Here is a 12,293-nt window from a genome sequence, read left to right as displayed (position 1 = left end):
TTGTTAGAAACTCGATTGGAGGACCAACCAACCGATACCAACCGAGCTTCTCGGTATACCGATATGTTGGTATACCCTAGTCCTATTCGGAATAGTTTTCCTGGTAACATTAGAATATGTACTTTGTAATCCCTATATATAGGGCTCCTATTCTCAATAATAAAACACACAATTCTCTCTCGAATCCTTTATTCTTAAACAATATAGTCTTAATTTGGGCACATTTTGTGTCAAATTTGGTCACATAATTTCATCAAAAATGTCGTTTTCAAACTTTTTTGAGACTATTTGCCAAAGAAAACAACTCGAACTTGGGTGGAAGCTACCAAAGACAAACACATTGCTCAGGCGCCCAGCCCATATACAAAATTGCTCTCATCTAAGCTCGGTACATTTGAAAAACACAGTATTAAAAACACAAACACATTCACTCATTTAGCGAGCATATAATTCATTCTTGTTTACATCATAATTACTCTTTATCCTCTTCTACCATGCTTACTTGCATTTTCTGGCATTGCTTTTAGTGTTCAATGGTGATACATCTTTAGCCAGATTGTCCAGCTCTTTTGGCAATTACTGATATGAGGATGTCTTCCTCGTTTTGTAGGCAATCAGCTCACTTTTTCACAGGTCGCATGCAGGAATATCAACAGTATCAAAAATCCACAATATAGGAAATTCTTAATTTCGTTAACAGCATTTGTCCACGACCTCTTCCTTTTTGGTCTGAGAATCTCTTCGTTTGATACTGGTCGGGAAAGTTCAACATCTTTTCCCTTCTTACTGTGGTATAATAAGTTAAGAACGTAGCATTCTTATTAAAGAGAGATCAATTGCTAAATAAGGTTCTCTGATAAAATCTGAGCCAGATATTGGTATGCAGTCCTACTTTGTGATATACCTTTTACATTTTAGGAAGGTCTGCAATAATCTTATAGATATTTCTTGCCCATTGCAATGAATCCCTTGTTATTTGAATGTACAATCTTTTATTTGTTGAACGAACACAATACCTCTTTTATTTGTTACATCTTGCAGCACTGGAAGCACCAAACAGGCAGCATGTACTTCAAAAAGGCAGTTGAATAAAAAGCTCCTCAGTTCTAAACATTAATAGCGTTTGGCATGGTTAAAAACTCTTCCAAATAACCCCGTTGAAAAATATAATTTTTAAAGTAATAAGATCCCAGCTGTTGAAATATCAAAACCAACCGCTACATCACGGACCTTGGGCAAAAGCCAAAACAAACAGGGAAAACGTATAGGCTCTTTTATAATTACACGTAGTAATCATCAAGTTCCAGACGCCTTAGGGCGTCTGTCGCAGCATCCTTACAGATTGCATGCGTTTGCTTCGCCTGCCTTATCAATGTTTCGACACCATTCTCGAGCATAATTTTTCTGTCCAGTGAAAAAAGTTGATTTTACAACGGTTAGTTCTCAGTATCGCCTTGGGCACTCTTGCGAAAAGGGAATCAAGTGAGGAAGTGCTGAACAAAATGGGAATTACAAAAGAAAAAAAAGAAAAAAGAAACTTACATGTTTTCTGAGTTTTTTACAGCAAGATTCCGGATAATGAGACAGCATCTCCATTGCAGTATTTGTGCAGCAGGGAAATCCTTCATGACCTTGATTGTAAGTTTTCCAACCCCGGCTTCAAATGCACAGGCAGGGGATTTTAGGGAGAGTATTGAAATAAGAGACATCATCTGTACCATGATGGAAAAGTTAAGTTAATGTTGCATTGCCATATTTAGCCATCAAAATAAACCATTATTATGCAGATCACTATGCAGATTGCACTTTACCTCTTGCAGGACTGAAGAGTCATAATAACATGGAGTCCCGCTGAGGTAGACTAGCGTACCCAAACTCTGTTCAGAAATAAGGTCGATTAGCGTACCCAAACTCTCCTCAGAAATAATGTCATCGGTGTCCATTCCTGCCAACTAAAAGATGATAATATATAAGAGGTGCCCATAGAGCTTCACCAAACAATAATAAATCCTAGACCTTAAATTATTTCTAGATCATCCACATTGTTGAAATCATCGGTTTTCTATGTTGACCTTAAACTCAACTAAGAGTAAAAAAAAAAAAAAATGAATAAATAAAGAATGGATGCAAAAGCTGTGGTTTCAATTATTTTTCCCATACTAATATACATTAACAATAAAGTTTGAAATTTAAAAAATCTGCACAGCATTTTCGCGGCATCTTTTATACAAAAGAATCCGTAATGGTATAAGAATAAAAATGGTATAAGAATAAAATGACTTATACCTTGGAGAGCAAAGAACAGCAAGCTTTTGTTACTGTTTTGTCTGGGTCAGTACTGAATTCAGTATCTGGGAGAATGCTTTGAAGACAGGAGAGAACTCTAGCAGTACCACCCTTTTGAAATATGATTGCACATATTTTATCCTGTGAAAAGAAAAGGCCAAACTGTAAGACATAGTTAAAATAACGAAGTAGGAAACAAACAAAAAAAAAGGACCTTTGTATTGACATGAGTTATAATGACATAATTATGCGGAATTCTGACCAAGTTATCTGATCAATTAACAAAGTTCAGAAAATGTGTTAGTGAGATGCATTGGTTAGGCCAGGTGAGATTCGTAGGTTTGCCAACTCTAATTTGAGTTCGTGGCAGAAGCACCTAGAGCAGATACTCCTCCTTGGAGGAACAGAGTGTCACATAAATCTCACTCAATAGAAGTGATTTTCCAACTTATGCGTGTCTGCATATTGAAGTACTGACTTCATGATGACAATACCAATGAAAGATGCAAAACTTTGTCATAATACAAAAGTCATGTTAAACGCTTCTACATGTTACTAGGATTTGAAAAAATAGGATCAGCATCAATAATGCACAAAACAGAGATCTTATCCTAGAGAATAATGAGATTATGAGCATGAACTGTCTAAAATATAAAGACCCCTTTGAGTTTTAATAAAACATAAAATTCAGACAGTATCTAAACAGAATACAACATTCTTACATTGAGAGCAATAGCGTCCAAAGCGATGGCTGCTAAAAAACGCTCAGATAGGGCTGCTGTGTTCATAACTTGAAGCAGAACTTCTACAATTCCAGTTTGGGCGAATTTCCGCGCATTACCACATATCTGAAAGTTTGAGTTCATAGCATGATTATTTTGTAGCATATAAGCATTTGAATGTAAAGTTAGGAGTTACCAAAAAAGATGTTATGTATTCATGTTTAAATTATCAATCGCTTCATTTACGTACATTTTTTATGTGAGACAAAAGATTGTGGCAATTTGCAAGAATCTTCGACTTACTTGGGAAGGCGGAAAACGAGTATCGTCAGCTGTTAAGAGAATATGTATGGCATCATATACACTGACATTCAAGTCAATGCTGCTTTCACCTCTTGTGTCTCTACTTTTTGTAAGTGCTTGCAAAATAAGCTCTTCAATCTTCAAGTTCATGAAAGACTCTTTTGTATCCTTGTTACCCGTTGAAGCAGCAGCAACGACAGCAAAGCCACTGAACACTATGTCTCTGTTCCCAAATCCATCATTTAGAATACTCACCACAACATTTGGTCCATCTCTTGCTCTAAATTCCTCTCTACTTTGCAAATCTACAAATCAATAAAACCCGAGATGTCACAAACAACATATACAATACCTAAAGAAAATTTCACAAGAAACTACAGTCAAAGCTGCATTACTCATCATACCATGAAGATATGAAGCCATGTTCTTCAAGCCCAAAACAAGATCTTGAGTAGCCTGGCACCCAATCAAAACCTTAGAACATGTAGAACAAATCAATATAATTGCGCAGTTTCTAGCTAAAACCTTCAGAACTACACAGCTCTATAAATTCATCAAATAGTTAAGTTACCTTGTCGCCTTTTTGACTGCTTTCACCAGAACTCAACTGCTTTAGGCTTTCCAAGCACTGAATCATATGGTACACAGGGTTTTTCTTCACACTATCCTCTCCTGGCACACCGGTGACAGCGCCTGTAAAACACCAAAACCAAACATTTAATTACCTAATGAAATGAAACGAATAGTTAGGGTTTCATCAAATCGAATTGGGGATTAGGGAGTTTTAGGATTAAAGAACCACACCAGAGAATGCGCCGCCCTGAGAAGTTGAGGTTTCTTCAGTAATCTCCCCTTTTGTTCTCTCGAGACTAACCTCGTTTACCAAAAAACAAGACCCATAAACTGATTATTGCGATGCTATTTACTGAGGCAGATCTGAAATTCAAAACTCGACCTTGAAACTAGATAAATTAAACCATGCATACCTCTCCATTGACGATTTCCAGAGAGTGAAATTTGAGGCAGAGCAATTCCAAAATGCAGAGACAAGTGAGCGGTTTGAGAGCAAGAGAGATATTGAAAAACTTGTACAAAACCGACAACCTAAAGAGCAGGTTCACCCTCTTTGTCTCTGGTTCTCAAGAACGATGGATTGCCCTGCCCTCATGACTCATGTGGTGAAGCTCTGAGATAGCTGCTGCTGTCTTGTTTTCCAGTTCAGGTTCTGTTGCCCTTAATAATGAAGTAATTAGTTCAAAAAAATAAAGAGCAGGTTCAGGGGAGCAAAAAGAAAAGCATTGCCATTTTTGGCAATACGAGCTTCTCAAAGCTAAGCTCAACTCAGAGAAATCAGGAAAGTAGTACAGAGAACACTGACAATACCAGTTATTGACCAGAAGATAAAGAGCCCCACTGCAACTCTTCCTGTCTGGTTCTCTGTTTAGCTGAACCAATGACCTCCCTTGCCCGGATTTCTGATTCCTTTTGGCAATCAATTGGTACGTCTTTGGTAGGTATCAACAATAAAGGTGATCAACTCCCAATATTTGGGTTTTTTGCTCAACAAATATTACTGCTCCTACTGTTACTGCTGCCTTGCTTGGTTTCTCACTTTTGAATGGCAGCTTGTTGTGGCCAGTTCAAATCCCTTCATTGATGCCCTCTTAAGGATGCAATTTGAATGCAATTGCCTACTGCGCGCTCTTGAAGGCCCGTGGTTTCGGTTCTTTTAATTATACTTGTCAAGTTTTGACCTTATCCTCTGTTTCATTTTTCATTTTTCATTTTAGTTCTGAACTTTTCTGTTGATGTTGGGAAGTGATTGTTCCATCTTCTCTTTCTTCTTTGTACCTGGGGTATGGCTTTTGTCTCCCCCTTTTTGTTATATATACATTAGTTGTTTCATCAAAAAAAAAAAAAAAAAAAAATGTAAATCCAGCACCTTCATCTCTTACATGAATTTGAAACAAAGTTTTGATGCCCTGTAGTATTTACAACAATTTGTCACATTGTTTTTTCTTCTAGGGCTCATGCTTTAGGAAAATATAATACGGGTTACACAAGAAAGAAATATGATCTTCATTCTTCAATAACATACTGCAAGGCTGATCATTAGAAGAACATGCATTATGTTAAACGAAAACTTTGTCCTCAGACAATATTGTGATTAATGTGGATGTGAACCTTCTGCTAACTCTATTACCCATCATGTCGCGGATTAGACCAAGCCGTCATGTCAGTTGACTTGCTCTCCTAGTGAATATAGGAGATTTGCTAGAGATTATGAGCTATCGGGATTATTCATCAAGTCATAAATTAGTGGCGTATGTGGGGTGAATATTGTTGCATAGCTTGGAGATTCCCTTAGCAAGGCTCATTTTCTTCCTAAAACGCTGCCTTTTGATATTTTCAAGGAAACTTGAACTATAGCAAAACTTGAGTTATCTATTGCCAATATGAGTTGACCTCTTTTGGGTTCATTGTTCTGACAATTAAAATACCGGTATGCCAAAAATGGGAGCATCAAATGTCCAATTTCAATGTCTATTTCAGGGATCCAAACCCCGCATGTAGTGATTATCCTTAATAAAGTTGAGTAAGACATTAATCTTGTTCCAATTAGCACTGGGTCACACTTATATGTTGTTTAAGAGATCGTAATATGTTCAAATCAAAATAAAAGTTAATCTCTTGAAATCATTTTTCTCGATCACAACCAGCCAACAACTTATACATTTTAATTGTCGACTAATTAACTTAGGTGGTGTCAGTCGAGCCTTGGAGTAGTAAGAGAGACGATGGAAATTGTGTGTCGATCATTGATGAAGCTAACAAAACACATATACTTTTGTAAATAACGAACACAAGATTATAAGTTCCAAATAATTGGAGTACCAAAAAGGTAGCCATAACACCAAATCACTGATGCAATCATTGTCATATTGTCATGGATGCAATCCTCTTGTTCGAGAAGCAACTCATAGCATACAGTGCAATGCATAGTGTACGCTATGAGTTACTTCTTGCAAAGTTGTGAACATCATATAACGAGTTGAGAGAATATATGTGAGCAACTATATAAACTCTTAATTACAAGTTCGCTCGTCTGGTACAGTTGTATCTCTGGAGTAGTTGACCATCTGTATTAAATATGTGGGCTAAACGGCTAATTGACAGAAAGGATTTCTTGAATTTCTTATGACTTATATAGTTATATAGCCTTTCACACAGTTTGCACACGTGCAAGACTCGTGACCTCCATAAAAACTATACCCACGCGCCTTTCACAGGTCACGTGGCCTTGCACAGGTCACTGGGAATTGGCTAGGGTTTTCCGCAGCATTACTTTCCGAAACCCAGTCTTGCAGCCTTCACCTTTCTTCCTCCTCCGACCGCACTCTCTCTATTCCGCTCCACCGTACAGCCCACCAGGTCTGGAGTTCCATACTTCCATAAGCCATTCAGAGAGAGTGAGAAATGTCGAGTGGTTTCTGAGTTTGAAAACTCCATCTGCTCTGCCCCAGCAAATTAGGTCGTACAACTGGAGCTGAGCGTAGATCGTGCCCGTCAACCAAGGAATTGCTGTTTTACCCCTTCAATGTTTCATGTGGATTTGAGAGAGTTATCATCAAATCATGAAATCTTGGGTGCCGTGTCAAACACAGAGCTGGGTTTACAGTCTAGGCTTGCGAAAATTTCAGTATTTAGAACCCTCATATATGACTTTTTATTTTTTTGAGAATAGAACCCTCATATATGACTAGACACACAGCACAGTACCAATAATCTCTTTTCGTTATGATGAATTGATCAACCTACAATTTTGCTAGCTGATCATGACTTTTTAGTTTAGATTACTCTTTTTTAGGCCCTTTTCATCTTTTCAGATAGATTATTTTTTAGTTATTATCAAACAAATGTGAAATTTGGAAAGTCACACTGGAATTTCCATGCCAAGCCACGTATAATTCTTAAACTTCTTTCTTGGAATTATTGATAATTTATCTTCTGTCTTTTATGAAGAAACTAAAGACAAGTCAAGAATAATAAACACAAGTTATTTTGCATTATTGCTAAATGATAAAGATTCCCGATCCACTCATCTTCAGTCGTGAAGAAACTAAAGATATACTAAATAGTCGAAGATGAAACAAAATATAAGCTAAATACAAATGTTTACAAAAAATGGAAATAAACGAAATGCGGCGTGGTCTTTATATGGCTTTTTATGTGTGCTTCTTCTTGATCAATATTTAGTGTCCTAAATCAGTTACTTACTCTCTCTATCCTCCTCTCGGTGAGCAGTCTTCATTTCTCTCTCTCACTTCACTCTCCTGTCTTGTGTAATTCTGATATTGTTCGAGAACCCCAAAACATAATTATGTTCTTGACGAGTCGATATTTAAATTGTAAAGGCTAATTTGATTGATAGTATCTTGTTTTTATTCTTACAACTAAAGATATGTTTACACTTTACCATACGTATTAAATATGAAATATATGGAACATACACTAAAGATCTAAGCTTAGGAAAAAGGGGAATCGAGTGATGCTTAAATTCTGAAAATTTTGATATTTATATTGCGTTTGTTCCCTGACAAAGTCTTTGGGATTAAATTGGGTTGGGTTCTTTTTTTTCACATGAAAAAGGGTTTCCAAAAGGGAGTGAAAAGTGTCAAGGATTGTAGTGGTCATAGGGTTTGGCAGTGGCGGACGCAAAAATTTATGTAAGTGGGGGCAAAAAAAAATTGAACAAAATACACTCGCTACATATTTTGAATCAATATATTTCTCGGTACATATTTTTATTTCCATCTAATTGTCATAAAATACACTCACTACATTTCCAGGCAAAAAAAAAAAATGAAATTCAGCATGCACTAAAGGGAAAACCCACCATCACCGACAATTCTTGTATAAAGACTAAGGCACTAAGCAATATAAAAGATTTCTTTTTTTTAGCCAAGGGGGTGTCAATCCATTAGATGTAATAGTAAGAAACATGATAGAAAGTGACTCACCGGAACAATTAGGCTACTACAGAAATGAGCGATGAATGAAAAATCTAAAGCAAAAACTCTAGCATTAAACAAAATATAATGTAACCATGGGATGAAATTCTAAGTAATCAAGTACCCTGGCACTATTAAAGAAGACTAAGAGCACAGTCAAGATCCTTCTCCAATATTATTCATGATTTTAAAGAAACACCCTACAGATAGAATAAGAAATATAATAAAATGATTAAAACCCTATCACAAATGACTGTTAGTAATCATCATGTAATTATACTGAAAGTACTAGAATGGCCTAGAGGGGGGGGGGTGAATAGGCAATTAACAATTATTTGCAATCAATTTTCCTGGACGTTGTTGAGGGATTGGAAAAACCTATCTATCCCTAACCAACAGTATAAAGCATTTACCATATGCAAGCATAAGAATAAATAACAGAAAAGTAAAGAACACAGGAAAATGTTTACTCAGTAAAACCCTCAAAAGTGAGGTAAACAACTGCGGGCCTCGGGCCAAGTGCTTAAGCACACACTATAAAATAGTAAACAAAATACAAGGTACACTTACAACCTCTCGGATAACTCTGGACTCGGTTATCTCTAGCTAAACTCTTTTAGCCAGTTGAACTACCTCTCAGTAATTTGTCTACAGCTTCTAAATGTGCTCCACTTGTCTTGAAAACATCGGTCTTGAAAACTCAAACATAGTTGATTTTCTCAACTGAACTCATCGGTGTTTAATACAAGAGAATATCAAGAATGAAATATACTCATGACTAACTTAATCTCTTGAACTTTGAACTTAGACACACCACCTCAAAAACCACAGAACTCCTATATATATAGGAGGAACAATAACCAAGTTTCTTCAGCTTGGTTGGAGTAAGACCACGAGGTCCAGATGCACTTGCTCCCTACTTCTATCTTTGACAGCAAGGTCTTCATGATTGCACTGAGTGGATATTAAGATTAACAGCAAGGCTAGATCGAAACCTTTTAACAGCAAGATTTCCATGATAGAAAGATGGAGAACCTAGCTGCCATGTCCTTCCCTTTTCATTTACGACAGCAAGGTCTCCATGATTGAATTAAGTGGACAGCAAGGAAAAGATATGGTTGCTTTCACCTTTCTTCTTCACTCGGATCCATCTCAAGGGGATATTAATTACCTCTCCAAGATTTTCTTCCTCACCCGGATCCATCTCAAGGGGATATTAATTACCTCTCCAAGATTTTCTTCCTCACCCGGATCCATCTCAATGGGATATTGCCTCTCCTTGCCAATATGTTAATACTAACAAATCACCAGAAGATCACAGCGCACAACCTGCATGGACAGCAAACATGTGTAGACTTCGATGTGCATGCCTAAAAAGCAAAAGTCACCATCTCAAAGTAGAGCACATAGAAATATATAATTAAGATCATCACATGGCTTATGAATACTTTTGTGGTTAATGGAATGCCAACAACACATGTTGTACTAACATGTACTAACAAATACTTTAAAAAAAAAAAAATTGATTAGTTATGAAATCATGAACCTACACCTACTAGGTGAAACTCCTATAAATTAGAAATTTACGTACAAATAAGAAGAGAAAGATCAAGGTTATATTCAAAAACAAGAAAAAGCGAAAGATCAAGTCAGTTTGATAACTGATTTGCAGACACAAGCCACATGCTTGACAAATAATAGATTAACACGTTTCCATTGTTTAATTGCTGTGGGGCGCAACAGATTCCTTGCTCCTTAAATTACACAATCTAAGTCTGGAGGAGTGGGGGTAAAAGCAAAAGCAATGAGCCAATGAGCATACAGTATAGGCAAATACTTAGGTGGGGGTTTCCCCACCACGTGGCCTTACGGCCCCCCAATCAGAACAAAGGAAATTTTTCATTTCTTCCGAAACTGTCCCTACTCCCTAAAGTGAAATACCCAAAACACCCCCCCTGCTGGGGGGTGATTGGCCCTCCCCACCACGTGTCCCTACGGGTGCCCCACGCAAGATCTTCTCTACAGTATATATATATATGAAGCTGCTTAGGAAAATAAAAAAATTCACTGGGGCCACAGCCCCCACTTTTCCCCACGTGCGTCCGCCAATGAGGTTTGGTCAGTTTCAGAGTGGCTATTCTTTATTGTGAAAAAGGTTCTGAATCTTGGAGAACCAAAGAAAGATGGGATCTTGGTTGTGTAGTTGTTTTGGCCCTTGGGATTGTTGAGAGCTGTGATCAGCCACTAGAGCCTGCTTGCTGGTCACTGCTCTAGAGCTATTCCTCAGCATAACAAAATCGATTCTCAACCCGACATATGTCACAAAATTTTTGTAATTGTAAAAATAAAACATCCGATCAAACATATATAAAATCAAAATGATATATAGCACCAGGGATCCGGCTTGCATAAAATCTGATTTCTATTTCAGGTTCAAATAAATGAATGATTAAGAATTGACGGGAAAAAAAAACATGAACACCTCTCTTAACAGATATTAAAGAAAACTTTTTTTTATTTTGTAAGAAAGAACATATCATTAAGAATGGATTAGCATCATTAACACCAGGAAACAAAGGAAAAGAGCACAATTTGAGTATCTAGTTTCATATAATTGGGAAAGTTGTGTCAGCTGTTTGGACCCAAAATGAACATTTTGGCCTGACAAGGCATGTGTTAGAGAAATTGAGCCAATGTCAGTGGCTCAAGCTATATATTGTCGACAAGTTCGAAATATATATTTAGAGGCTAAATAAAGCCTACTATGGAAGCATGGAAACATGAAAAGTCAACTTTATCACATTTTCCTACTTCGGCTAGGAGAAACCGAGCTAAACAAGGAAGGAGGGGCGGCAGACTGACCAAATGAACTTGAAATGAGCTGACACTTTCCAGATCCATTCTAGACAGCCCAAGGATCATTTCTTATGAAGAGTGCAAGAGCTTTTTTTTGAGTGGAAGGCCTTCAAGTGGAAGGCCTTCAAATAATCAGCCCAATTTTCTACAGAAGCAAAACTGGAAAACTGGACCTGTAAGAGGTCCAGCAGCATTTTCGGCCCAACCACATGGAATAAAAATCTGAAAATTTGTCAGGATGATCTACACTCATAGTGGAACATTTCATATGAAGAAGTCGAAGGCATATAATGAAGTCTTGTTGGAGAAATAATTGAAGGAATAAAGGGGCAGAAACTGACCTAAAACCAGCTCAATATTCACATGTTCATGTTTCCTACCCACATGAAGAAAGCTAGATGCTTTTCTCTTTTTCCTTGGATATATTTTTCTTCTACAATCTCTTTAATAGATCATCACCACTTCCATGTTGCTGCACCTTCATGCTTTGCTTTCATTTCATCTTTTCTCTATCTTTTCCATATTTTACAAGTGAACTTAGATCTACTTTCATTATTTTTCTTCCACTCATCATTTCACTCTTCTTTTTCTTCCCTATATAAACACCTTCTCCTCTCATTCTAACACACACATTGACAACACAACATCAAAACATCTCTAAGATGATCTAAGTTCTCTCTAGAGCAACCTCTCTAAGAGCAACTCCTCTCCTTCTCTTTCTCTTAGCGGTGATCACACTCCTAGTCCTAGTCTTCTCAGAAGCCGACTTTCAGTGCCACCAAACCCTCTGTCAACGTGCTTCAGTCCTAGTCTTCTCGGGAGCCGACGGTAGTGCCGCGACCACAACGGTTACAGAACCAGCCAAGCAAGGGTAACGCCCTAGCAACCCAGCCAAGCTAAAGTCACGCTTTAGCAAGATCTCAACACTTCCCGGTGATGTCGCTCTGCTCGATCTACAACATCGAGTATCGATTGTGTTAACAAGAAGAAACTTCAGCAAAGTCCTCACCACGAGGCAGAAAGAATCCCCACGACGAGGTTGGTGCTCTCCTCGTCTACAATCGCTTGAAAGAAGTCAGGTTAAGGGACACCCCAACGACCGCACCCGAACGGT

The 12,293-nt window shown here is 37.6% G+C and overlaps 1 protein-coding gene across 3 annotated transcripts; it reads right to left on the bottom strand.

Annotated features, from left to right (window-relative positions):
* Positions 1 to 981: 981 nt before the first annotated feature.
* LOC133739751 (uncharacterized) lies at positions 982 to 5,107 on the bottom strand. 3 transcript variants are annotated; one of them, XM_062167547.1, is made up of 11 exons: positions 4,695 to 5,107; positions 4,298 to 4,544; positions 4,116 to 4,180; positions 3,883 to 4,004; positions 3,716 to 3,785; positions 3,312 to 3,616; positions 3,009 to 3,134; positions 2,287 to 2,427; positions 1,812 to 1,952; positions 1,543 to 1,712; positions 982 to 1,404 (listed from the first exon to the last, which is right to left on the bottom strand). In XM_062167547.1, exons 2-11 carry the CDS (start codon positions 4,303 to 4,305, stop codon positions 1,281 to 1,283), a joined length of 1,272 nt encoding a protein of 423 aa, XP_062023531.1. In that variant the 5' UTR covers positions 4,306 to 4,544; positions 4,695 to 5,107; the 3' UTR covers positions 982 to 1,280. The 3 variants fall into 3 exon arrangements, with proteins under 3 accessions (XP_062023531.1, XP_062023530.1, XP_062023532.1); XM_062167546.1 differs by having other exon boundaries at positions 4,298 to 4,536; XM_062167548.1 differs by having other exon boundaries at positions 3,716 to 3,767; positions 4,298 to 4,536; positions 4,695 to 5,106.
* Positions 5,108 to 12,293: the final 7,186 nt, after the last annotated feature.

Source organism: Rosa rugosa, chromosome 3 (assembly GCF_958449725.1).
Source record: "Rosa rugosa chromosome 3, drRosRugo1.1, whole genome shotgun sequence".
Lineage (NCBI taxonomy): Eukaryota > Viridiplantae > Streptophyta > Magnoliopsida > Rosales > Rosaceae > Rosa > Rosa rugosa.
The sequence above is the reverse complement of the archived record's forward strand: the minus strand, read 5'-3'. Positions and strand labels throughout refer to the sequence as shown.